This window comes from Pan paniscus, chromosome 1, assembly GCF_029289425.2.
Source record: "Pan paniscus chromosome 1, NHGRI_mPanPan1-v2.0_pri, whole genome shotgun sequence".
In the NCBI taxonomy this organism is placed as follows: domain Eukaryota; kingdom Metazoa; phylum Chordata; class Mammalia; order Primates; family Hominidae; genus Pan; species Pan paniscus.
Window position 1 is genome coordinate 206,979,809 of NC_073249.2, and position 27,334 is coordinate 207,007,142.

A 27,334-nucleotide genomic window follows, 5' to 3' on the forward strand; every position below is an offset into this window, starting at 1 on the left:
GAAGAATCAGTCTTTCCCCATGCATCTGAAAGGAAATTAGCCCAAAGGCCTCTCTTTCCCCATCTGAAAGATGTTAAAGATAAAACATCACTCAGTGACACTTGTTGAAACACAGTAAGGCAGGCTTTGTTCAAAGGGGCCACGGGGACAGGTGTAGGGCCATGGCAGTGGGTTCCGCAGTGGGGAAGAGAGACTGGACTCAACAGCAGATACAATAAGAAAAAGCGGGAATTCATAGCCAAGGAGCAGGGTGGGGTCTGAGGTTGGAAAGTTAACCAGAAGAAACATCAGGGGTCGTAGGGGGTTGGGAGACTCTGGCTAAACGATCCACCAGGATTCCTGCTGAAGGCAGGTGGGTTGCTCAGACATCACCTGGGGGCCACGGAGGACAAGAAACCCAATCAGATATGGAGGACAAAATTGAGGATTCTACCTAAACCAACTTAGCAGCGTTGTGACATTGCCAAATTTGCCCTTGAAGGGGGCACAATTATCTGACGGAGAGCCTGGGGGGCCTGGTTGTCAGCACCATTTGCCTTTTTTGAAGGGGGGTGGTATGTATGAGAAAGATGGGGCTGGAGAGAATCCAAGGCAGTGTGAGCTCTGGGAGCCCCTCTCAGGGCTGGGTCACCTGGGCTGAGCTTGGGGGTTTGAGCAGTCGCACTGATAGAAGATCCCATGCCAGGACCCCTACTTCCCAGCCGTGAGGCCTTGGTAGGAGAGCTCCCTTCCCTGGTCTCTGAGTTCTCAGCTGTAAGTGCACATAACAAGGCCTCACCGAATGAGGGTGATGCTCATACAAGTCGGGTGTCATGTGGTGGGTTGGGGCAGGTGTAAGTGCCCAGTTAAAGATCTGATTGTTACAAAGTAGAGGCCTGGGCACAGCGTGATCACTCACACCTGCAATCCCAGCACTGTGGGAGGCCAAGACGGAAGGATTGCATGAGGCCAGGAGTTTGAGACCGGCCTGGGAAACATAGTGAGACCGCATGTCTACAAACAACAGCAAAGTAGGGGCTGATCTCCAGCCTTGGGGAGAATTGAGATGCCAGGAGGGGATGGTAAGGGAGGCAGGAGAAGATGACTCTTGGAAGTTGACACTGCAAATAATCCCCTCACCTTCAAGTTGATCCATCTCTCTCAATGTCCTCAAACCTGCCAACAAGGGGCAGAAGAGACCCCTGGGGCTTCCCTTCCTGCCCCTGGCTTTGCCAGCCTCCTCTTCTGGCTATACCAAACCACAGTCCACATGTCATCCCCCTCACCCAGCCCCCACCCTTCCTCTGCCCAGCTGCCTCTCTGTGGATCCAGGTCCATCTCCTTTCCAGGAAGTTATCCCGGAAAAACCCCACTGCATCCAGTCACAGGTCCTTGCATGGGAGGGTGTTTGTTTGCATTTGGTGATGCATTCCAAAACATATACAGGTGATGTTACCTGTATATGTTTTGGTTTATGAATCTTGACACTTCCTTCAGACTGGGGATCCTGGAAGGAAGGGGCCTTTGTTTTTTCCAAAAGCCTAGGGCTTCCCCCTTGGGACAAGGCTGCATCTCCTTCATCAGACTGGGAGTGATTGGAAAACAAGACTAGTCTCTGTCTTCACTTGTCTGCACAAAGTTTGGCTTCTATCTTTGCCTCCATTTTCTCAAATACCACTTAATGATGTCACCACACTCCAAAGAAGGAAGAATCGAGAAGTAAGGCTCAGTATGTCCAAATCCTGAAGATACAGCCTCCAACCTGCAGATAACTAGAGCCACTCCGACGTAGGTCGAGGAGGCCAAGGCTGGGGCCGGGGACCCCTGAGAGCCTCTGAGCAGCATCACTGCTACTTTATCAACTGGAATTCCCACTGGACATGCTGGTTGGGCTGGTCTTCAGAGAGGCTTGATCCTTGAGGAAGAGGACGGGCTCTTCCCTCTCCCTCCACCCTCCCCCTACCAAGCTCAGGGTGCTCAATAACGAGTCAATAATAAACTGGTTGACCCAGTAATTCCACTTCTGGGACTGCAGACCAAATGCCAACTTGAGTTGCTCCTAGAGACACTGAAGGGGTGTTTTCTTGATGCTCCCCCAACCCCATTAGAAGCAACTTAAATTAGGGGTTAGTTAAGCAAATTATTAGCCATCCATCCATAATCATGTTTTCAAATAATATTTGTTGACACAAAAAAACCACCCTGTACTACAAGGTAATAGCATTTTTAAAAAGGAGTTGGTGTACACAGGTATAAAAATTATCTAGAAGGATACAATGTAAAAGCATTAGTAATGGACATCTTTAGACAGTGGAATAAATGGTGGTTTTTATTTTTTTATTTGTAATTTTTGGTATTAAAATGAGTGTAAAAATACATTCAACAATTACAATAAAATGGTCAATTTCCTCGAAAGGCACAAAGTCACTCAACTGGAAATAGCTGGATATTTATGAAAGCTGCTGAATATATAGTTTAAAATCTTCCCATAAACAAACTCCAGGTCCAGATGGCTTCACTGGTGAACTTGACCAAATACTTAAGGAAGAAGAAACACCAATTGTATTAGTTTGCTAGGGCTGCCATGACAAAATACCACAAATGGAGGGACTTTAATAACAGAAATTTATTTTCTCCCAGTTCTGGAGTCTGGAAGTCCAAGATCAAGATGCTGGCAGGGCTGATTTCATTCTGAGGCCTTTCTCTGTGGCTTGAGGATGCCACCTTCGCTCTGTGGCCTCACGTGGCCTTTCCTCTGCGCATGCCCATCTCTCGTGTCTCTTTGTGTGTCTAAATTTACTCATCTTATAAGGACACAGGTCATGCTGGATTAGGACCCCCCCTTGATTCCACTTAATCACCTCTTTAAAGGCACTATCTCCAAATACAGCCATATTCTGAGGTACCATGGGTTAGAGCTTCAAATTACACATTTAGGGGAGGGGAAAACAATTGAGTCCATAACACCAATTACACACAAATTCTTCCAGAAAATTTAGATAAAGAAAGTTCTTCCCAATTCATTCTACTAAGCCAACATTATTCTAATACCAAAACCAGATGAAGACATTACAAGAAATGAAAACTACAAGACTACAATTCCTCATCAACATAGATAAAAAAATTCTTAACAAAATATTGGCAAACGGGCAAATGCTGGTAAACAGGAAAATATACCATGACCTAGTGGGGTTTATCCCAGGAATGAAAGATTGGTTTTGCATTAAAAATCAGTCAGTGTAAATATACCATACTAACAGACTAAAGAAGGAAAGCCATATGGTCATCTCAACAAATCCAAGAAAACAAAACAAATGCCACTTGACAAAATCCAACATCCATTCCTGATTTAAAAAACTGTCCACAAACTGAGACAGAGTGGAACTTCCCCAGCTTGAGAAAGGATATCTACGGCCAGGCACTGTGGCTCATGCCTGTAATTCCAGCACTTTCGGAGGCCAAGGCTGGTGGATCACCTGATGTCAGGAGTTCAAGACCAGCCTGTCCAACATGGTGAAACCTGGTCTCCACTAAAAATACAAAAATCAGCTGGGTGTGGTGGCACATGCATGTAATCCCAGCTACTCAGGAGGCTGAGGCAGGGGAATCGCTTGAACCCGGGAGGCGGAGGTTGCAGTGAGCCGAGATGGCGCCACTGCACTCCAGCCTGGGTGACAGAGCCAGACTCCATCAAAAAAAAAAAAAAAAGATAAAGGGCATCTACAAGAAACCTATTGCCAACACCAGGCTTAATGGTGCAAGACTGAATGCTTTTCTCCTGAAGATTAGGAAGAATGTCCATTCTCATCACTTCTATTCTACGTTGTACTGGTGATTTCAGTTAGTGCAACAGCCAAGAAAAGGAATGAAAGGTCTTCAGATTGGAAAGGAAGAAGAAAGTTGATGTCTATTGGCATCAACATAATAGTCCATATAAAAAATCCTGTAGAAGCTACAAAAAAAGCTGCTGGAACTAACAACTGAATTTAGCAAGGTTGCAGAATTTAAGATAAAAATACGAAATAGTCATAATAATTGTACTTCTACATACTAGCAATGAATAATTGGACACTGAAATTTAAAAAAAATTACAATAATATCCAAAAATGTGAAATATTTAGGGATAAAATTGACCAAAAAACAGATATTGTACATTAAAAACTTTAAAATGAGGCTCGGAGAAATCAAGGAAAACCAAAGTAAATCAAGGGATGTGTCATGCTTATGAATCAGAAGGCCCAATATTGTTACAATGTCAATTCTCATTTGCTCATTAGTCAGTGTACTCTCAATCAAAATCCTAACAGACTTTTCTTGTAGAAATTGACAAGCTGATCCCAAAATTCATATGGAAATTCAAGGGATCTAGAATAGCCAAATCGACTATGAAAAGATGAATAGTATTGCAGGACTTACACTACCTGATTTTAAGACTTATAAAGTGGGCCAGGCACGGCAACTCACACCTGTAATCCCAGCACTTTGGGAAGCCAAGGTGGGAGAATTGCTTGAGCCCAGGGGTTCAAGACCAGCCTGGACAACATAGCAAGACCCCGTCTTCACAAACAAACAAACAAACAAACATTAGCATGGCTTGGTGGCACACACTTGTAATCCCAGCTACCCAGCAGGCTGAGGCAGGAGAATTGCTTGAGTCTGGGAGGTCGAGGCTTCAGTGAGCTATGATTGTGCCCTGCATTCCAACCTGGGTGACAGAGTGAGACTCTGCCTTAAAAAAAGTTACTGTAATCGAGATAGTATGGTATTGATATAAAGATAAACAAATAGGTCAATGGAACAGAATAGATGATTGAGAATCAGACTTACAAATGTGGAAAATTTATTTTTGACAAGGATCCAAAGGGAAGTTCATGGAGAAATAACAGAATTTTCAACCATGTTGCTAGGCCAACTGACTATCAACAGAAAGAGAGAGAAATAGAGAGAAAAAAGGGAGAGAAATAGAGAGAAAGAAAGGGAGAGAAAGAAGAGAGAGAAGGAGGGAGAGAGAAAGAGAGAAAGAAACAGAGGGAGGGAGAGAAAGAAGAAAGAGAGAGGATGAGAAGGAAAGAGGGAAACAGAACAGGGATCAGGGGAGGAAGGAAGGGAGAGAAAGACAGAAAAGAAATAAGAATTTCAATTCATACCTCTAACCATATACAAAAATTAACCGAAACTCATCACAGTTCAAGGGTGCTAAGACAATTCAACAGGGAAAAAAACGGTCTTTTCAACAAACATTGTTGAGATAACTGGATACCTATATGCAAAAGAATGAAGTTGAACCCCTTCCTTACACCACATACAAAAGTTAACTCAAAATGGATCAGAGACCTAAACGTAAACTATAAACCTTTTACCAGCCTGGGCAACATAGTGAGACCTCATCTCTGCCAAAAAAAAAAAAAAAGAATGAGCTGGGCATGGGCATGTTTGCACACGCCTGTAGTCCCAGCTATTCAGGAGGCTGAGGTGGGAGGATTGCTTGAACCCAGGAGGTCGAGGCTGCTGTGAGCGGTGATGGTGCCACTGCACTCCAGCCTGGGCAGCAGAGTGAGATTCTATCTCAAAAACAAGACAAAACAAAACAAAACAAAGAAACAAACAAAAAATAAACTTTTAGGCTCCGTGCAGTGGTTCACACCTGTAATCCCGGCTCTTTGGGAGGCTGAGGCGGGCTGATCACTAGTGGTCAGGAGTTTGAGACTAGCCTGGCCAACATGGCAAAACCCCATCTCTACTAAAAATACAAAATATTAGCCAGGTGTGGTGGTAGGCACCTGTAATCCCAGCTACTCGGGAAGCTGAGGCAAGAGGATCACTTGAACCTGCAAGGAGGAGGTTGCAGTGAGTCAAGACTGCACCACTGCACTCCAGCCTGGGCGACAGAGCAAGACTCTGTCTCAAACAAAAAGAAAAAAAAAAGAAAAAAACAATAAACTTTTAGAAGAAAACATAGGACTAAGTCTTTGTGACACTGAGGTATCAATGGTTTCTTAGCACATCAAAAGCGCAAGTGACACAAAAAAGATAATTTGAACTTTATCAAAATGAAAAATATGTGTGCTGCAAACTGTACCATCAAGAAAATAAAAAAAAAAAACAGAATGAGAGAAAATATTTGCAAACCATGTGTCTGATAAGGAACTTGTATCCAGAATATCTAAAGAGCTCTTATAACTCAGCAGTAAAAAGATGACAACCCAATCTTTAAAATAGGCAAAAGATTTAAAGACATTTATCCAAAGAAGATAACCTTATGACCAACAAGCATGTGAAATGATGCTCAGCATCATTAGTCATTAGGGAAATGCAAAGAAAACCATAATATGATACCACTTCAGACCCACTAAGATGGCTGCGATCAAAAAGACAGATGATACCAAGAGTTAGTGAGGAAGCGAAGAAACTGGAACCCTCATACATTGCTGATGGAAATGTAAAATGGTGAAGCCACTGTGGAAAACAGCTTGGCAGTTCTTCAAAGCATTAAACATGGAGTTACCCTAAGACCCAGTAATTGCACTCCTAGGCATATACCTGATATGGTTTGGCTCTGTGTCCCCACCCAAATCTCATCTTGTAGCTCCCATAATTCCCATGTGTTGTGGGAGGGACCCGGTGGGAGATGACTGAATCATGGGGGCAGATCTTTCCCATGCTGTTCTCGTGATAGTGAATAAGTCTTACGAGATCTGATGGCTTTAAAAAAAGGGAGGGTTTGCCTGCACCAGCTCTTTCTTTGCCTGCTGCCATCCACGTAAGATGTGACTTGCTCCTCCTTGCCTTCCGCCATACTGTGAGGCCTCCCCAGCCATGTGGAACTGTAAGTCCAATAAACCTTTTTCCTGTATAAATTACCCAGTCTTGGGACTGTCTTTATCAGCAGTGTGAAAACGGACTAATACAATACCAAGAGAAATGTCTCCATTTTGACACTTTGCATTTTTAACATTTTCACATCCACATACAAAAACTGTACACCAATGTTCATAGCAGCATTATTTATTATAAGCAAAAAGTGGAAAAAACCAAATGTCCATGGACATTTGGTTGATGAATAGGGTATATCTATACAAGGAAATATTCTTCAATCATTAAAAGGAATAGAGTAGTGATACACGTTATAACATGGCCGAACCTTGAAAGCATTGTTAAATGAAAGAAACCAGTCACAAAAGTCACATATCACACAATTTTGCTCTATGAAATGTCCAGAATAGGCAAAGCTGCAGAAACAGGAAGTAGGTGATGGTTTCCAGGGGCTGAGAAAAGGGAGTGTGTGGTGACAGGGATTGGGGAATGACTACTGATGGGTAGAATTTCTTTTTGTGGTATCAAAAGTGTTCTAAAATTAGAACACTTGCAAATGGTTATAAATGGTTGCAAAACTATGGATACACACACACACACAAAACCCATTGAATTATACACTTGAATGAATGGTATGGTATATGAATATCTCAATAAAGCTTTTTTTTTTTTTTTTTTTTGGTAGAGATGGGGTCTTGTTATGTTGCCTAGGCTGGTCTCTAACTTCTGGGCTCAAGCAATCCCCCTGTCTCAGCCTCCCAAACTGCTGGGATTACAGGTGTGAGTCACCACGCCCAGTCAATAAAGCTGTTTTAAAAAGTGGAATATATTATTCAATCTTAAAAACGAAGGAAATTCTGACATATGCTACCCTACAGATGAATTTTGAGGACTTGTGCTAAGTGAAATAAACTGATTGGAAAAGGACAAATACTGTATGATTTTACCTATATGGGATACTTAGTCAAATTCACAGAGACATAAAGTAGAATGGTGGTTGCCAAGGGCTGAGAGAAGGGGAGAGTGGGGAGTCAGTGTTTAAAGGGTACAGAGTTTCAGTTTTGCAAGATTAAAAGAGTGCTATGGATGGATGGTGGTGATGGTTCCACAACAATGTGAATGTACTTAGCGCCACTAAACTGTACACTAAAAAATGATTAAGATGGTACATTTTATGTTGTATTTACTACAATTTAAAAAAATATTTAAAAAATGGATCATAGACCTAGATATAAAACCTAAGCTTATAAAAATTTCTAGAAGAAAACCAGGGAGAAAATTGTTGTGACCTTGGATTAGGCAGATTTCTTAATACAGCACCAAAAGCACAATTTGTAAGAGAAAAAAAATCAATAAAAAGGACTTCATGAAAATTTAACTTCTGGCCGGGCACGGTGGCTCACGCCTGTAATCCCAGCACTTTGGGAGGCTGAGGCAGGCAGATCACCTGAGGTCAGGAGTTCGAGACCAGCCTGACCAGCATGGTGAAACCCCATCTCTACTAAAAATACAAAAATTAGTTGGGTGTGGTGGCACGTGCCTGTAATCCCAGCTACTCAGGAGGCTGAGGCAGAAGAATCGCTTGAACCCGGGAGGTGGAAGTTGCAGTGAGCTGAGATCACACCATTGCACTCCAGCCTGGGGGGACAAGAGCGAGACCTCATTTAAAAGAAAAAAAAAAAAGAAAATTTAACTTCTGCTCTTTCAAGCATCCTGTTAAGATAGTGGAGGCTGGGCACGGTGGCTCATGCCTGTAGTCTCAGCACCTTGGGAGGCCAAGGTGGGCAGATCACTTGAGCCCAGGAGTTTGAGACCAATCTGGCCAACAAGGCAAAAATCTGTCTCTACTAAAAATACAAAAAACTTAGCCGGGCATGGTGGTGTGCACCTATAGTCCTAGCTACTTGGGAGGATGAGGCACTAGAGAATTGCTTGAACCCAGGAGGTGGAGGTTGCAGTGAGCCGAGATCCCACCAGTGGACTACAGTGCAACCTGGGTGACAGAGTGAGACTCTGTCTCGAAAAAAAAAAAAAAAAGATAATGGAAAGACAAATCACAGAGTGGAAGAAAATATTTGTAAAGCACATATTCAATAAAGGACTTGTATCCAAGATATAGAAACAGCTCTCAACACTCATTAATAACAAAATAAACAACCCAATAAAAAATGAGCAAAAGATTTGAACAGACACTTCACCAAAGAAGGTATACAGATTGGCAAATTAGCACGTAGCATCATTAGTCATCAGATACATAAAAATTAAGAACATGAGATTCTGCTGTGCACCTATTAGAATGCCTACAATTGAAAAAGACTGACCAAATCAAAATGTAGCACAGGTGTAAAGCAACTGAAACTTACCCACACTTGTGGTGGGAAATGTAAAATGGTACAACCACTTTGGAAAATGGGCAATTTCTTATAAAGTTAAACATGCACTTACCATATAACACCCAGTCACTTTACTCGTTGGCATTTACCCAAAAGGAAAAAAAAAAAAGCATATGTTCATACAAAGACTTATTCACAAGTGTTTATAACAGCCTTATATTCATAGTAGCCCAGAACTACAAACAACCAAGTGTCCATCAACTGAAGAAAGGATAAACAAACTGCAATGCATCCATCCAACTAAATACCACTCAGCAATAAAATTCATGCAGCAACGTGAATGAACCTCAAAAGCATTAGGCTAAATAAAAGAAGCCAGATACAAAAATTCTACAAATTGTGTGATTCCACCTATCTGAGATTCTGGAGAGGGCAAGACTCAACTACAGTGACTGAAGTGGACCAGTAGTTGTCACTGGTCCGTTTCTGTTACTATCATACAAATACTTGACAAATGTCATATATTTGTAAAAATTCACGAAACTTCAAATGAATATATTTTTATATAAAGTGTACCTCAAATAGTGAGACCCTGTCTCAAGAAAAAGAAAAAGTTTCTAAAATTAGATTGTGGTGATGGTTGCAAAACAGTGAATTTACAAAAAAAATAATTTTTATAAGAAACAATTTCTACATTTATAACAAAAATATTTAGATAATCACCATTTCACCAAATATTTCCTAATCATTAAGCTGTTAACTCTGGAGAGGGAAGCATCAAATGTCATTATTCCCATTTTATGGAGGTGGAAACTGAGGCAGCAAACTGGGAAGCCATGTGTCTCAGCCCCATGAACCAGGGAAGACCCGACTATAGGCGGCTCCCTGAGGACCAGGCCAGTCTCTCCGAGCAGGTCTCTGTCCTGCAGGGATTGCGTGTGCATACCTGGCGTCCAGTGGGAGGGGAGCAGGCAGAAGAAAGGAGCAATGACCTACCGGCTGCTCACCTCCTCCAGGAAGTCTACTGTGTATTCATTATTTTCTCTGGCCTCTCTTAACACCTGTATTAGTTTTCCAGTGCTGCCATAACAAAGTCCCACAAACTGGGTGGCTTACACAATAGAAATTTATTTTCTCACAGTTCTGGAGGCCGGATGTCTGAGAGAAAGGTGTCAGTGGGGCTGGTTCCTTCTGAGGCCTCTCTCCAAGCTTGTAGATGGCTACTTTCTCCCTGTGTCTTCACATGATCTTTTCTGTGTGCCTGTCTATGTCCTGATCTCTTCTTCTCATAAGGACACCAGTCATATTGGATTAGGGCCCACTCTAGTAACTTCATTTTAACTTAATCACCTCTTCCAAGGCCCTACCTCCAAATACAGTCACATTCTGAAGTATTGGGGGTTAGGACTTGAACATATTAATTTGGGGTGGGGGACACATGGGCTGTGGTGCTGCCCATGACAATACCATATGGCTCCTGACTGCGGGCCTCTAGGGGGAAAAATTAGACTTAAGGTGAGAAGAACCGGTTCTGGTCAGTCCTTTGCTGGAGACCCTTCTTTTTGGGATATCGAAAATGTTCTAGGCCTGGAGTGTTGGCTCACACCTGTAATCCCAGCACTTTGGGAGGTCGAGGCGGATGGATTGCTTGAGCCCAGGAGTTCAAGACCGGTCTGGGCAACGTGGCAAAACCCCATCTCTACAAAAAACACAAAAATTAGCTGGGTGTGGTGGTGCGTGCCTGTAGTACCAGCTACTTGGGAAGCTGAGTTGGGAGGATTGCTTAAGCCCGGGAGGTTGAGGCTGTAGTGATCCGAGATTGCACCACTGTACTGCAGCCTGGGTGACAGAGTGAGATCCTATCTCAAAAAAAAGAAAAAGAAAAAAAGTTCTAAAATTAGATTGTGGTGATGGTTGCAAAACTGTAAATCTGAAAAAACAAAAACAAAAACAAAAAACACCACCAACAACATTGACTTATACATTTGAGTGAATATCTCAATAAAGCTGTTTTGGTTTGTTTGGATTTTTTTTTTTTTTTTTTGAGACAGCGTTTTGCTCTTGTTGCCCAGGCTGGAGTGCTGTGGTGCAATCTCAACTCACTGCAACCTCGGCCTCCCAGGTTCAAGAGATTCTCCTGCCTCAGCCTCCCGAGTAGCTGGGACTACAGGTGTGCACCACCATGCCTAGCTAATTTTTGTATTTTTAGTAGAGATGGGGTTTCACCATGTTGGCCAGGATGGTCTCGATCTCTTGACCTTGTGATCCACCCGCCTCAGCCTCCCTAAGTGCTAGGATTACAGGCATGAGCCACCATGCCCAGCCAATAAAGCTGTTTTTAAAAACAGATTATGTGACTCAGCCTGAAAAAGGAAGGAAATTCTGACATATGCTACAACACAGACGAACTTTGCGAACATTGTGCTAAATGAAAGAAGCCAGGTAGAAAGGGAGAGATGCTGTATGATTTCACCTATGTGAGGTACTTAGTCAAATTCATAGAGACAGGAAGTAGACCCTGCAGAGCCCCACCAACCTCATCTGCACCTGGTAAAAATAGTGCCCAAAATATAAAATGTGCTTCAAGGAGCGAGAAAGAGAGAAGATTCTGTGCGTGCCCAAGTGCTATTATTTCCTGTGGAGTGGATGGTGGACCCTTCCAGGCTAAACCTTCTGCCAGATTTCATGAGGCTATGAGCCCCTGTGGGATCATATTAACAGGCAGAAATGGCTCTGTCCCACCCACATAAGTCAGCCCACCGGCCCTCCCAAAATAACGCCTTGCCATGTCAGCTGAGCATCTTCAGAAGCGTCTCGGGAGCCCCAGCTGCTCATATCCCTCTGCCCTGCTCCCCTGACCCCGGTGTTGACATCCACTCACAGCTACTCATGGAAGCCTTGGCACCCACAGAGATCGGGCCTATCCCAGGGTGCTGACCTTAGATTCCCCCAAAGCTGCAGACTCTCAGGGTGCCAGGAAAGTCGCCTTGCCTTCCAGCCTCAGAGCCATACACGCTCTGTATGGAAGAGGTGTGTGCCCCCAGTCCCATCCCATGCCACAGTGACACCCTCTATCACCTGTGCCTTGCATAGCCCCTCTCAGTGACCAGAGGGGTGCCAGGAGGTTCTACAGGGTCTCTCTGCAGGACTCCGGCCAAACCCACCAGACAATTATCTTGTTGTCCACAGTCAGCCCTCCATTCCAACTCCTCAGGCAGGGCAACCGACTTCTGTGCAAATCAGTGTGAACCCCTCACCTGCACCTACCGGACAGGCCACCAACTATCTGCACTGCCCAGGTCCCAACCAGCTGGAAAAGTGTCTGGTCACTCTGAGGACACTGTAAGTTCATGGTGGGCAGGGCCTTGTCTTGCTCCTTCGTCTCTGCACCCTGCACAGTGTGCTGAGTCTGGCTGGGGCTGGCACAGAGTAGGTGCTCAGGAATGTCCGTGGAATGGAATCATGTGCTGGGCTCCTGTAGGACTTCCTGGAAATGTGCTCTTTGCCTCCCTTGAGCTAATACTAATAACAGCAGCACCAAGTGCCATTATCGAGTGTTTGTTCTGCACAAAGCACATTGCCAAGTGCCATGCATGCCCCACGTCTAGGAATCCTCATAACAATCCCACTAGCTGGGTATTATCAGTTTCCCCTGCCCCGTGTAACAGATGAGAAAACAGAGGGGGAGTCAGGATCCATGTCAGGTCTGTCTGACCACCAGGCCTCCTTCTGGATACCCAGGGTCTGCGGCCTCCCACCGGATGTGGCCTTTATGAAGCAGCAGGGGGCTGGGCTGCATCTAAACATAGGAAAGAATCTTCCAGCAATGACCATCTGGAAGCTGCTGGGCATGGGGATTTCAAATGATTTTGAAAGTGCCTTCTCGTGGCCACTGGCTTGGGAATCCCCCCATTGCATGTGACCAGCTTTGTGTCATTCTGAAACAAGACTCTCTGGGCTTGAGGTGCAGAAAGAGGGCAGTTTGCCCTGCCCCTTGCCTGAGTTTGAACCCTAGACCTTTTCCTCCTGTTACTGACCACTTACCATGTGCCAATCATGCTACCTGTAATCATGACAACAAGCCTAAAGGAGCTGCATCATTGGTGCCATTTTCCAGTTGGGAAACTGACCCTCAGAGAGATGAAGCACCCCGATCAAAGTAACACAGTTATTAAACTAGAAGCCAAAGACAGAGTTTTCTGATATCAAAGCTGGGTCTTTCTTTCTACTACACGGCCTTGGTTGCTCATAACCTGGAAGTATACCTGATAACTTGGAAGGATGTCCAAAGGACTCCTGCTGAAGTTTGAACCTATTTTTTTTTAAGAGACAGGGTCTCAGCTGTCACCAAGGCTGGGGTGCTGTGGTACCATCACAGCTCACTACAGCCTCAAACTCCTGGGCTCCAGGGATCCTCCTGCTTCAGCTTCCTGAGTAGCTGGGACTACAGGGGCAAGCCACTCTGCCTGGCTAATTTTTATTTTTGATAGAGATGAGGTCTGGCTATGTTGCTCAGGCTGGTTTCAAACTCCTGATCTCTAGTGATCCTCCTGCCTCAGCCTCGTAAAGTGCTAGGATTACAGGCACTACAAAAAAAAAAATTAAACCATCATCCTCATCCTCATTATTATCATTCAAATGCATGGTAATGTAACATACATCCAGGAAAGTGCACAAACCTTAGTGAACAGCGGGATGAATTATTGCAATGCGAACACACCCATGTAACCAACACCAAACAGACAGAACATCAGCAGCACTGCCTGAAGGAAGACCTCTAGTAACCCCCTCTAATCAGCACACACAGCCGTGGGGAACGCTGTCCTGACTTGTGAAATCACACATGAGCTTGACTATTGTGGAACGTCGTAGCAATGGAGTCTCACACTCTGTGCTCTTTTGTATCTGGCTTTATTTTTCGTTCTATGCTTGTGGGATTCATCCATGTCCTTGTGTGTCATTGTGGTTTGTTAACATGGTGTTCTCATCGGTTGACTATACCGCCACAGGTCTCTCCATTCTACTGTTGACAGGCATTTGGGGGGAGTCTAGTTGTTTAATCCATTTCCTTTGATTCAGGTAGAGAAAAGTGGGTCACTCTCCCACAAAAGCTAATCTCTCCCTCCTCCCTCTTTCCCGCCCTGGGGAAGCCCTTCTCCTTTGCTTCCCTCTGAACTTGCAAACCTGTGGGAATTTGGAGCTTCATTTCAGATACACTCTGGCAGGCTTTCATGGTGAATGGAACCCGGGCAATGGGACTCTTCTGGTCAACAGGGCTTTGCACGGGAGGTCTCCTGCCACGGGCTGAGAGGATGTGCTGTCACCTCGGGGGGTATTCTTAGGAAGTGAGAAAGAGGGTCCACTTTCTTCTGGTCTGCAGCGAGGGTGGGGGCAGCCAACTTCTAGACTCTGCCAGCTCTTCTGGCTTTCACGGTTGTCTATGCTGGGCGGGTAAGAGAATTCATATGGCAGTGCTCCAAGACACAGTGACTCATCCATGGAATGGAGATTATGACAGTACCTACTTAGATTTATTATATGTGGAGTTCTTAGGGCAGTACCCCCCCCCACCCCACAGTAAGGCGGGCTCCAGCAGAGCTGTGGTCTAACCCAAACTCTGCTGTGTACCTGCTGTGTGACCCTGGTCAAGTTTCTAACCTCTCTGAGCTCCAGCTTCCTCACCTGTAATATGGGAATAGCAGTGCCTTCTTCATGGTGTGGCTGTGAAAATCAAATGACATAAGAACTCAGGTCCTGACATATGGTAGAAACTCAGTCGACAGTAGCTATTTTTAACAGAGTTTCCCCTCTCAGCATCTGATAGCCTTCCTGTTCCCTTCCACCCTCCACCTGGAGAGCTTGCCAGGTTGTGGCTTAACAGTATCATCAATGTTTTTCCAACTGTTGCCAGGGAAGTAAAAACACACAGACTTGCTGATATGTCCCAAGAAACAACCAGGCCCAATAGATACTAAGACCTGCTGACGGGCAGAAGCAAGGGGGTTTCAAATTCACAGACTTTCAGAGAAAGGAAAAGCCATGGAAACCTTTATATATTCATCCTCATTTTTAATTCTTCAAATGCAAATTATATAATGCCTTTTTTTCTTGAGATAGGGTATCGCTCTGTCGCCCAGGCTGAAAGAAGTGCAGTGGCATGATCGTGGCTCACTACAGCCTCAAACTCCTGGGATCAAGCAATCCTTCCACCTCAGCCTCCTGAGTAGCTGAGACTACAAGCCCACATCACCATGTGCCGTGAATTTTACTTCTTCTTCTTCTTTTTTTTTTTTTTTTTTTTTGAGATAGGGTCTCATTCTGTCACCTAGGCTGGAGTGCAATGGCTTGATCTCGGCTCACTAAAGCCTTGACCTCCTGGGCTCAAGTGATCCACCCACCTCAGCTTCTCGAGTAGCTGGGATTACAGGCACACAAGACCATGCCTGGCTAATTTTTGTATTTTTTATAGAAACAGGGTTTCACCATGTTGGCCAGGCTGGTCTCGAATTCCTGGTCTCAAACAATCCGCCCACCTCGGCCTCCCAAAGTTCTGGGATTACAGGCATGAGCCACCGTGTCCGACCTGCCAGCTAACTTTTAAATTTTTAGTGGAGATGGGGTTTCACCATGTTGCCCAGGCTGGTCTTGAACTCCTGGGCTCAAGAGACCCACCCACCTCAGCCTCCTAAAGTGCCGGGATTACAGGTGTGAGCCATCACACCCAGCCTCCAAAAATCTTTATGTCTTCTGACCCAGAAATTTCACTTCTGGAAATCTATACTAAAGAAACCATCAAACAATAGAAAAATGCCCAGCAATGACACAAATGATAGAATTAGTAGTTGGAGGACATTGAAAGTTATAACTACAGTTGTCCTCCTTTATCATCAGGGGATACATTCCAAGACCCCCAGCGGCTGTCTGAAAGCACGGATAGGACCCAACCTATATAGACTACATTTTTTCATACATGAGCCATACAAATCTATGGTAAAGTTTAATTTATAAATTAGGCATGGTAAGAGATTAATAATGATGACTAATAATAAAATAGAACAATTATGACAATATACTATAATAAAAGTTACGTGAATGTGGTCTCTCTTTCTCTTTCAAGAGAGAGTCACAGCCAGTGTCACGGCTGGGCACTGTGGCTCATGCCTGTAATCACAGCACTTTGGGAGATCAAGGTGGGCAGATCACGAGGTCAGGAGTTCGAGCCTGACCAACATGATGAGACCCTGTCTCTACTAAAAATACAAAAATTATCTGGGTGTGGTGGTGCATGCCTGTAGTCCCAGCTACTCGGGAGGCTGAGGCAGGGGAATCACTTGAACCCGGGAGGCAGAGGTTGTGGTGAGCCAAGACTGTACCACTGCACGCCAGCCTGGCAACAGAGCGAGACTCCATCTCAAACAAACAAACAAACAAACCAAAAATCTCAGTGACCTGTATACCACAGGTCACTGAAACTGTGGAAAGAGAAACTGCCAGGAAACTGATAAAGGGGAACTACTGTAGATTCTCTATGTTTATGGATATAAAAGAAGCCAGGGACAGTGTCTCACGCCTGCAATCCCAGAATTTTGTGAGGCCAAGGTGGGTTGATCACCTGAGGTTAGGCGTTCGAGACCAGCCTGGCCAACATAGTAAAACCTTGTCTCTACTAAAAATACAAAAATTAGCTCGGCATGGGCACATGCCTGTAGTCCCAGCTACTCGGGAGGCTGAGGCACAAGAATGGCTTGAACCTCGGGGGTGGAGGTTGCAGCGAGCTGAGATCATACCACTGCACTCCAACCTGGGCAACAGAGCAAGACTCCATCTCAAAAAAAATTTTTTTTTTAATTTGAAAAAACAAAGAAAGATGAGCATGTTAAGGAGAAGCACAGAAAATATTTAAAAGACCCAGATTAAATTTACAGAGAGGACCAAATGCACTGAGATGGGAAAAAAACAATGGATAGTATTAACAGCAGATCAGAGAATGCAGGAGAAAAGGTTAGTTACTCCACTTATTTTAAGCAGTGATGATGAGGGTGATGATGATGAGGAGGAGGAGGAGGATGGGAGTCACTGCAGCCGACATTTATTGGTCTCTAGCTGTGGACCAAACCCTGTTCAAGTATCATCTTTTCATCCTCACTGTAACGCTATGAAGTAGGTACTGTCATCACCCCTGTCTTACACAGGAGCAAGAGGAAGACACGGAGTTAATAATCAGCTTGCTCCAAGTTAAACAGCCAGAACGTCAGGGAGGCCAGGCTGTTAACCCAGTCAGTCTGGGTTTGAATCCCATCTCCCCAGTCCTCTTAACCTCCCATGTTGTGGTTACTGTAATGCCATTCCCTAGATCGGTGAGGCTTGGTGCCATGTGCTTTATGGACATTGTCTCTAAATCTCACAGCCATCAGGGAAGGGAGAGACTGTTGACCCCATTTTGCAGATGAAGAAACCAAGGTTCCTGGAGGTGAAGTAATTTGCCCAGGGTCCCACAGTTGGTAAGAGAAGGAGCCAGGATTTGAACCAGATCTGTCTGATCCCAAACCTTGCCTGTTGGATGTGCCCTGGGGCTTCTGGATGTGTCTGAGGTAACTCTGAAGATGGGGCTTTTGAGGACGCTTTGTAGCACCAATATCGTGCCTTCTCTCCCTTTAGGGAAAAGTCTTCTGGAATCAACAAAGGGCTTGTGGCTACTTTTGCTCCCATCCCTCCATACCAGATGGAGGGTGGCGTGAGTTCTGACAGGTAGCCACGTGGCCCTCCAAGAGTCCCTGTCTGGAGGATTGTCTATAGGGTAAGGTACCACACTGGTAAGTGCAGAAGACTATTGAGCCTACATGGGAGGGGGTGCATCAAAAAATGTGCCAGAGGTATCTGCTTTGCTTGCTGTTGAATTACTTTGTATGTAGATTGTTGACACACATATGAGCTGGTCAGTTGGTTGACTGAGTCAAGGAACAAAGGCAATAATCAGATTTAAAAGGGAGGGAAGAGAAGAGAGAGAGAGGGAAGCTCCTAGCAGTGGCTGCTGCTGGCATATTCTTTTGGATGGGCTGATTTGCTGGCAACAGAGGTCAGCCTGGGCATTCTGTCCTTAGACAGCCATCTATCAGGCATCAAAGCTGTGGGAACAAGGTTCTCGGTGGAGCCCTGGTGGCTGACCTTCTCTGTGTCATGGCCATGTGTGTCCTCCCGTCAGCTCCTCCACCCAAGTTGGGCCGGCTCCACCCCATTTGCCTCATTAGGATTCTCACATGTAAACTGGGGCAGACATTCTGTAGGGTAACTTGTCAACACATATCAATTGCCTGCCTTCAAATTGTGTGTGTGCTTTGATTCAGCAAGTCTACATTAGGAGTAGATCCTATGGAAGCAATTCTGGACATGAACTGACTGAAATTCGGCCTTCTTTCACTCTACAGTCTAGATTAGTAAAAAAATATCAGAAGCCACCCATATATCCATCAATGGGGCTTCATTAGATAAATGGTATAGCAGTATAATAATATATATAATAGTATAATGAAATAGGAACCTGCCTTTTTCTTTTTGAGATGGAGTCTTGCTCTGTCGCCCAGGCTGCAGTGCAGTGGCACAATCTCAGCTCACTGCAACCTCCGCCTCCTGAGTTCAAGCAAGTCTCTGCCTCAGCCTCCCGAGTAGCTGGGATTAGAGGTGCCTGCCACCACGCCCGGCTAATTTTTGTAGTTTTAGTGGAGATGGGGTTTCACCATCTTGGCCGGGCTGGTCTTAAACTCCTGACTTCGTGATCCACCCGCCTCGGGCTCCCAAAGTGCTAGGATTACCGTCATGAGCCACCGTGCCCAGCCAGGAACCTGCCTTTCACAATGTTACTAGAGAGGAATATTTAATGACATAGAAATATGTGCAAGTTATATCAGCAAATGAAAAAATAGGCTACGAAGCTCTGCATATATAACATTTTCCTAATTTGTTTGGGGGAAAGTATGGAGAGAGAGAGAGAGACAGAAAGAGAGACAGGCAGCAACGGGACCACAGAGGGACGTACACCAAAATGTCAATGGTGCTTAATAGGTTTGCAGGTGATTTTAAGTTTATTGTTTAGGTTTTCCAAATCTTCTACACTGAGTGTATGTTTCTTTTATCAAAAAGGGCGTGGCGGGGAAGCCAAGGCATGGTGCTCACACCTGCAATCCCAGCACTTTGGGAGGTTGAGGCGAGATGATTGTTTGAGACCAGGAGTTCGAGAGCAGCCTGGGCAACATAGTGTTGTCTTAAAAAAAACTGCCAGGCATAGTGGCTCATGCCTGTGGTCTCAGCTTCTTGGAAAGCTGAGGTAGGAGGATTGCCTGAGCCCAGGAGGTCGAGGTTACAGTGAGTTATGATCATTCTACTGCACTCCAGCCTGAGTGACAGAGTGAGACCCTATCTCAAAATATACACATATATGAATATAAATAAATAAATACATTAAATAAATAAATAGAAAAAAAACATATGTTTAAAACAAAACAAAACTCCCCAGTGCCAGAAAAGTGGAAGTGAAAGAAGCATGTGTTGCCTCCATGAGAGTGGGGGCTGGGAGAGAGGGCTGGGCAAGGCTGGGTGGGGTGCATCTGATATAAGGGGGCAGCCTGCATGGAAAGGGACTGCCAGCATCTGCCTCCACTGCTCTGTGCTGGGATCATGGAACTTGCACTGCTGTGTGGGCTGGTGGTGATGGCTGGTGAGTCGGGGACGGGACCCAGGCTGGGAAGGGAAGGAGGGAGGCCAGTGTACCCCTGTGCTCTCTTTCCCAGATTGGGGGGCTGCTGCTCTGATCCCCAGGAGCCTGGCCCCCACTCCCCAATCCTTCTGCCCCTCTGCAAAGAGCCTTCAGTGGCCGTCAGTCTCCTAGCATGGTAGCTTCAGCCAGAGAGCTATGGCTGGCCAAGCTGCTCTGCATGTCTCTGGACTGCTGTGAAAGTTCAAACTAGAAGTCTAGCACCAGGGTCTGCTGGGCCCATGATGATGACGCTTTGGACCCAGGTCACTTCACCCCTGCCTCTCCCACTGAATAGGAACAACCCGTACGAATGCATAGCACTCCATATTTTTAGAGCCGTTTCATGTTCATGATCTTCCTTGAACTTGGGAAGAGGGTTCCCTTGACCTTCGGTGAAGAGGGGGCAATTTCCATTTGATCTTAAGCAGACCAAATATAAAGTGCAGTTGCTAGCAAATTGGCCTTTTTGTCCTCAATCCATCTCAAAATTGTGATTTTGGAAAGGACTTGCATTTTAAAATGTAGTTTTATGTTATCTTGGGACTCCGAAATTCTCTAGAGGAACATGTCTCCAGGATTACAGCAAAAACCATTAGGAAATGTGCAATTGAGCTGCAAAAATTCATCTCTCAGATGTAAAGAGGGAAGACACTGTAGAGATCAAATACACAGATGAACCTGCAGTCAAATGCAGGCCCTGCCATCTCTTAGCAGTATGACTTTAGCCAAATCACCAAACCTTTCAATATCCTCATCTGTAAAATGGGTACAACCCCCTTCATAGGGCTGTTAGAGGGACTCTAATGAGAAAACAGATACTAAGTGTTGAGTAAACTTAAATAATAGCTTCACACATGGCACATGCATGAAAGATGGCAGTGGCACCTCCTCCCACCCACTGTGTCCATCCCTTGGGAGAAGGAGCTTCACCCCTGTCAGTGGCAGCCAAGGGTGGGAAAAGTTACCCAGGCAAGAACGGCTGACAAGCTAAGCCAGTTCATCAACACCTCCCCAGCCACAGCTCCAGCTCCGTTTCTCAGGCTGGGTCCTCCTCACCTTAAAATTATGGCAAGTAAGACCTCCCAAAAGCATTCTGAATCAAAGCTGAATGTATTTCTCACATGGCAAGAAAGAGCTGCATCATTCAGGTGTGAGTTCAGTTTATGTATTTCTGAGCCCAGATTGAAAGGGCTATATTTAGGGCAAAAAAAAGAGGACCAGGGTACCCTAAGAAAGGCAAGATTCTGAACGCAGGGCTCTGGTTGATCTGCAAGGTGGACTCTCCGTTTGCAGTTGGGTTCCTTATCATGGAATCCAGGAATCTCTGATGGATTGTGTATGATTCCAGAGGGCCCAGGATCCTTCACCAGTGCAGCCAAAGCTTAGCAAGTCTTCTCTTGCACATGTCTTAACAGCTAGAGGCACCATGTCAAACAGGCGTGGCAACATGGACTCCCACACATTGAGGGGACATACTGGGGACACGATGGCCCAGTCACTTTGAGTTGCAACCCAAGGCCACCCGTGTGTGGTCTCACTCTTTGTCCACTGTATGAGTTTCTCCTAACCACCCTTCCCAGCCCAACGGGCCCCAATGTGTGGCTCACCCACTGTGTACTATTGACTTCATTTGCCTGAGGTTGGGTGCGGGTTCCATAAGTAGACTCACTCGAAGAGGGGCTGCCCAGCCCAGTCTCCCTGAGACTCTGGGCTCCATCGGGACGTGAGCTCCCTGCATTCTCTAATCATCTCTAGGAGTTGCACACAGGCACAGCTCCATTCCCTTCTGCCATCTGTTTCTCCCAACCTCCCACTTGAATTCATGGACTTAATATATTTTATTTCTCCTAACTCAACATAATGCATTCCTCTCTTCCAGTAAAATAAATTCCCCTTACTATCAATTCTAATCAGCAGTTATTATGAGTGAAATAAAATTATCCATGAAAAGCACTGATTTCTAAATCATGCTGCCTCGCAGAAGACCCACACACTCTCTTTATTACAGACTCAGATTTTTCTAGGGGCTGGAGGTAAGAAGGGTGACTTGGGACCATTCTTCCTATTATGGAGTGGGAAATCAACACCCAGAGACAGAGAATGAAACCAGACTGTTTTAAGTGATGAATTCTGGCTCCATTTACCAGCCACTAAGACTCTGAGCAAGTTACTGAGCCTCAAACTGCTCATCTGTAAAATAGGGCTTAAAAATAATATTCATTGTACCAGTGTTGGTTTTAACAAATGAATCACAAGTAAGATGATAACATTTGAGGAAATTGGCTGAGGGGTATACAGGAGCTTTCTATCTTTGCAACTTTTTTGTACATCTGGAATTATTCCAAAATAAAAAGTTTATTTATTTAATATAACAGTAATTATCTAGCCAGATGGAGTCGAGAAATCAATACAAAAGAAGACCTATAGTAAGCACTCAGTAATTGTCACTTTTTTTCCTTGAGACAAAGTCTCACTCTGTTGCCCAGGCTGGAGTGCAGTGGCAAGATCTCGGCTCACTGCACCCTCCACCTCCCACCTCAGCCTCCCAAGTAGCTGGGACGACAGGTGTCCACCACCACGCCCAGTTAATTTTTGATGTTTTGTAAATACAGGGTGTTACCATGTTTCCCAAGCTAGTCTCAAACTCCTGTGTTCAAGCAATCTGCCCACCTTGGCCTCTCAAACCCGAGATCATGCCACTGCATTCCAGCCTGGGCAACAGAGCGAGACTTTGTCTCCCAAAGTGCTGGGATTACAGACGTGAGCCACTGTGCCTGGCCTGTCGCTATATTTTTAATAGCAGTAGTAGATGTCGTTTTATTATTATCATCATTTGAGGTCACTCATTTGGTCTGGGCAGAGCAGAGGTGCCGTCCTGTGCCCATTGGTGCTGCCCTGAAATTCATCTCCTCTTCTCTCCTGGTTGCTGGGCTGCTTGGCAGGTGTGATTCCAATCCAGGGCGGGATCCTGAACCTGAACAAGATGGTCAAGCAAGTGACTGGGAAAATGCCCATCCTCTTCTACTGGCCCTACGGCTGTCACTGCGGACTAGGTGGCAGAGGCCAACCCAAAGATGCCACGGACTGGTAACTCCTTTCTCAGGGCTGGCAATCCTATCCTGTCCCCGACTACGGTACTCTTCTTTTCTCTCCACCCACCTGTTCATTTAGTTGAGTTGAATCCATTTTGTTGAGCATCTACTATGTACTAAATACCACTGAGTGCCAATACGGTCCCAGCCCTCCTGGAGCTTGCCTTCCAGAAGGTTCCCCAGGGTCCCTTAAGGCCAGACTCCCCCTTGCACTCCCATCCCCTGCTCTAGTGACAATGCCCACATTCTCTCCCCACTGCAATGGACATTGGTTTTGAAAGCCCCCCTCGCCACCTCTTTTTTTTCCGTTATCTCATTTGATCTTCATAACAACCCTGGGAGTCAGCTAGAGGAGCGGTGAGAGCCAGCCAGGCCTGGGGACACTGCCACGATCTGCCACTTACAGGCTGTGTGATCTTGGGCAACTGTCTTGACCTCCCCTAGTCTCAGTTTCTTCATCTCTGAAGAGCGGATAATATGAGTACCTCCATCCCATGGTGGTTTTAAGGAGTAAGAGAGAATGCATAGATAAAGCAAGTGTCTGGTGCATAGGAATCGCTCAAAAAATGTTAGTCATCATGATCCTGAGGAAGACTGCAGCCCTGCAGGCCTTGACTCTTCCCAGGTGGGGACACGGGTTCTTCTCCAGTAGGGGGAGCAGCCAGAGACCCCAGTAGGCCGGGGACCCATGCAGCTGTGCACCCTGTCTGCTCCAGGTGCTGCCAGACCCATGACTGCTGCTATGACCACCTGAAGACCCAGGGGTGCGGCATCTACAAGGACTATTACAGATACAACTTTTCCCAGGGGAACATCCACTGCTGTGAGTACGCAGACCTCAGGGCAGGAGCTGGAGACCCCAGGAAGGGAGATCTGGCCCCCACTGCCTTCACAGCACAGCTACTTGACCTCTCTGTTTTTTTTTTGCATGGGTCCACTGGCTGCAGTTGGGCTGTGAAGAGGCAAGAATGGGTATGGGGGTATGGAGAGGACCCATGGGAGGTTTGGCCCCTTTAGCACCTGGAATTCAGGCCCACGACTGACCAGCTTGGTGACCACATTGCTTAACCTCTCTGAACCTCAGTATCCTTATCTGTAATCTACCCCATTAAGTTATTGCAAGAGCTAAAATGAGACAGACAGAATGGGCCTCACAGGATGCCTGCCATAATAAATTACACAGAGCTACTGATTGGCTGTTACTTTCATCATCACTGATGCTCGTGGCAGCCTGTCGAGGATCGGCAAAACCCTGATTATCTCCATTGTACAGACCAGGAAACCAAAACTAGAGTGGGGAAGTGTCTGCCTCCAACTGACAGAGTCTGGGCTGGAACCCAGGGCACCTGGCCCCTGCATCCTTTCCAGCATCACAAGCATAGAAATGTAGCAGGTCCTCAGGGCTGGGAATCTAAAGGGCTCATCACAGCAGCTGCTGTTAATTGAGGGCTTCATAATAATAGTAACAATAATATCCAACATTTATTGAGCACTTACTATAGGCTAAGTGCCTTGTCTTGTTACTTTAACTCTCATGACAGCCCCCTAGGCAACTCTTGCCATTATCCCCGCTTCATGGATAATGAAACTGTGATCCCTCCTGCCCGGGAGTCTTTGCATAGACTGTTGCCATCCCCCACTCCCGAACCCCAGCTTCCTCCAGGAAGAGCAGACCCTTCCGATCTCAGCTCAAAAGGCTCTTCCACCCTGTTTTCTGATCTCCTAGCCCTGCATGGTTCCTCATGTTAACTTTGCATAGTTGTTTTTTTCCTCCCTGTGGTGCTCTAATACCTGCCCCTCTCTCATGTCCCTATCGTTCAGTCCTCTCCTGCCATGACACGGTAGGTGCTCAATAATTGTTTAATGAATGGGTGAATAAATAACTGAAGGTGCAATGGCACACAGGGAGGTCACAGTACGTGGCCAAGTCATGCAGCTAGAATCGAGGTTGCTGGGACCGGTACCTCTACGACTGAGTAGGAACTGCACTGACTTCAGAGGCTGCTAGACTCATACCTGCCTCTGTCTCGGAAAAGGACAAACACATAGCTCCCCCTTCTCCATCCACAGCTGACAAGGGAAGCTGGTGTGAGCAGCAGCTGTGTGCCTGTGACAAGGAGGTGGCCTTCTGCCTGAAGCGCAACCTGGACACCTACCAGAAGCGACTGCGTTTCTACTGGCGGCCCCACTGCCGGGGGCAGACCCCTGGGTGCTAGAAGCCCACACCCTCTACCCTGTTCCTCAGCATGGAGCTCTGGCATCCCCACCTCAGTATCTAACCTGAACCAGCCTGGCTTTTCAAACACTCCGGGGGGAGGTAGTCCCAGCCTCCCCCGGAACCCTCTACCAATGCCTTCTGACCTTCTGAAGCTTTCCGAATCCTCCCAGTTGAGGCAGCCGCTGTGTCCTCTGAGGGTGGATGGGAATCTTGGGAGAAGCCCAAGCAAGGGAGCCCTCAGAGGTGGTGTTTGGACCAAAGCATCGGGGTGGGGGAGGGGTCTGCCGCTGTCCCCCACCTGCTGGCCCCCTTGTCCTTCCTCACCCCCTCCAATATAGTCTCGGAGCTACAACCGCAGCAGCCACTATAAAGGGCAACATTGATCTTTCTGTCCATGTGGTTCTATCTTTTAAAACCTCAAGGCCCTCCACTGTCCTAAGATAAAGCCTCTCATAGGCGTTGGGGACCCCGCACAGTCTGGCCATGTGACCCTCTCCCCAGGCAAGCTCTGAAGTCCCTGCAGGTGGAGGCCATGCCTGTCTTAAACTCAGTTGCATCCCTGGTGCCCAAAGCAACACCAGAACCAAGAAGGAGCTCCATAAATCCTTCTTGGGTGAAGCCTAGACAAAGCCGCCAGGTCTTGTGGCTCCAGGCACCAGAGCCTTGAGTACTTTCTCCTGCCTCCAGGCATTGGCTCAGGGTGAATTACAAGGGGCTACTGAATGGCTATTACTTTCATCACGACTGATCCCCACCTCCTCAGGGTCAAAGGGCTACTTTCTGGAAGTCTCCCCAGGCTGACTCCTTCTCCCTGACTGCAAGGGCTCACTCCCTCCTCCAAGCTCCCACAATGCTTCATGGCTCTGCCGCTTACCTAGCTTGGCCTAGAGTGGCAAATGGAACTTCTCTGATCTCCTCCAACTAGACTGGAGCCCCCGAAGGATGGAGACCATGTCTGTGCCATCTCTGTTTCCCCTGTTTTCCCAGTTTTCCCACATACTAGGTGCTCAATTCATGCCTGTGAATGGCGTGAGCCCATAATGGATACACAGAGGTTGCAGCAGATGGTGTGGGTACCTCACCCAGATATCTTCCAGGCCCAAGGCCCCTCTCCCTGAGTGAGGCCAGGTGTTGGCAGCCAACTGCTCCAATCTGCCTCCTTCCCCTAAATACTGCCCTGGTCTACTGGGAGCTGCCTTCCCCTGCCCCACCTCTCCCACCAAGAGGCCACCTGTCACTCATGGCCAGGAGAGTGACACCCTGGAGGGTACAATTGCCAGCTCCCCCGTGTCTGTGCAGGATTGTCTGGGTTGAACGACATTCTCAAATTGTTCCTGGGATCGGGCTGAGGCCAGGCCTCTTCTGGAACCACCTCTCTGCTTGGTCTGACCCCTTGGCCTATCCAGTTTTCCTGGTTCCCTCACAGGTTTCTCCAGAAAGTACTCCCTCAGTAAAGCATTTGCACAAGAATCCTTGTCTCAGGCTCTGCTTCTAAGGAAAGAGACTGAAGAGGGACAACTTTTTCCTATGAGGACTCCCAATCTGCCATTTGTGTGTGGCTAGCTGTTTCCAGCCAGGGGGCTGAGGCACCTGCAGTCACCCACACTCTGGGCCTGTGGCACCATCTGTGCCTCAGCTGCCTGAGCAGTTCTGAGATGTGGTGACTCATGTGAGGTGGTGTCATAGGAATGAAGGACTGTGGGCGCTGGGTTCAAATTCCAGTTCTATGCACCACTCCAGGTGGGGATACCCATGGGGGCAGCTGTGCCTGTGTGGGGGAACAGGGTAGGGAAATCTCCATACCTTCTCAATTTTGCTGTGAACCTAAAACTGCCATATAAAGATAAAGTCTAGGCCAGGCATGGTGGCTCATGCCTGTAATCCCAACACTTCGGGTGGCTGAGGCAGGCAGATCACCTGAGGTCAGGAGTTCAAGACCAGCCTGCCCAACGTGGCAAAACCTCGTCTCTACTAAAAATACAAAAATTAGCCAGGCATCGTGGTGGGTGCCTGTAATCCCAGCTATTCAGGAGGCTGAGGCAGGAGAATCACTTGGACCTGGGAGGCAGAGGTTTCAGTGAGCCCAGATCGCGACACTGCACTCCAGCCTGGGCAACAGAGTGACACTCTGTCTCAAAAAATAAAATAA

At 46.4% G+C, this 27,334-nt stretch overlaps 1 protein-coding gene across 2 annotated transcripts; it reads left to right on the forward strand.

Moving 5' to 3' along the window:
* The first annotated feature begins 19,322 nt into the window (after positions 1 to 19,322).
* On the forward strand, positions 19,323 to 27,334 carry PLA2G2D (phospholipase A2 group IID). 2 transcript variants are annotated; one of them, XM_003814410.6, is made up of 4 exons: positions 19,323 to 19,836; positions 22,818 to 22,962; positions 23,684 to 23,790; positions 25,038 to 27,334. In XM_003814410.6, exons 1-4 carry the CDS (start codon positions 19,749 to 19,751, stop codon positions 25,181 to 25,183), a joined length of 486 nt encoding a protein of 161 aa, XP_003814458.1. In that variant the 5' UTR covers positions 19,323 to 19,748; the 3' UTR covers positions 25,184 to 27,334. The 2 variants fall into 2 exon arrangements, with proteins under 2 accessions (XP_003814458.1, XP_057156925.1); XM_057300942.2 differs by lacking the exon at positions 23,684 to 23,790.

Coding starts and splice junctions, on each gene's coding strand:
- PLA2G2D (XM_003814410.6), top strand. CDS start 19,749: ATGGAAAGGGACTGCCAGCATCTGCCTCCACTGCTCTGTGCTGGGATC. Junction 19,837..22,817: donor TGGGCTGGTGGTGATGGCTG/GTGAGTCGGGGA, acceptor GCTGCTTGGCAG/GTGTGATTCCAATCCAGGGC. Junction 22,963..23,683: donor CCCAAAGATGCCACGGACTG/GTAACTCCTTTC, acceptor TGTCTGCTCCAG/GTGCTGCCAGACCCATGACT.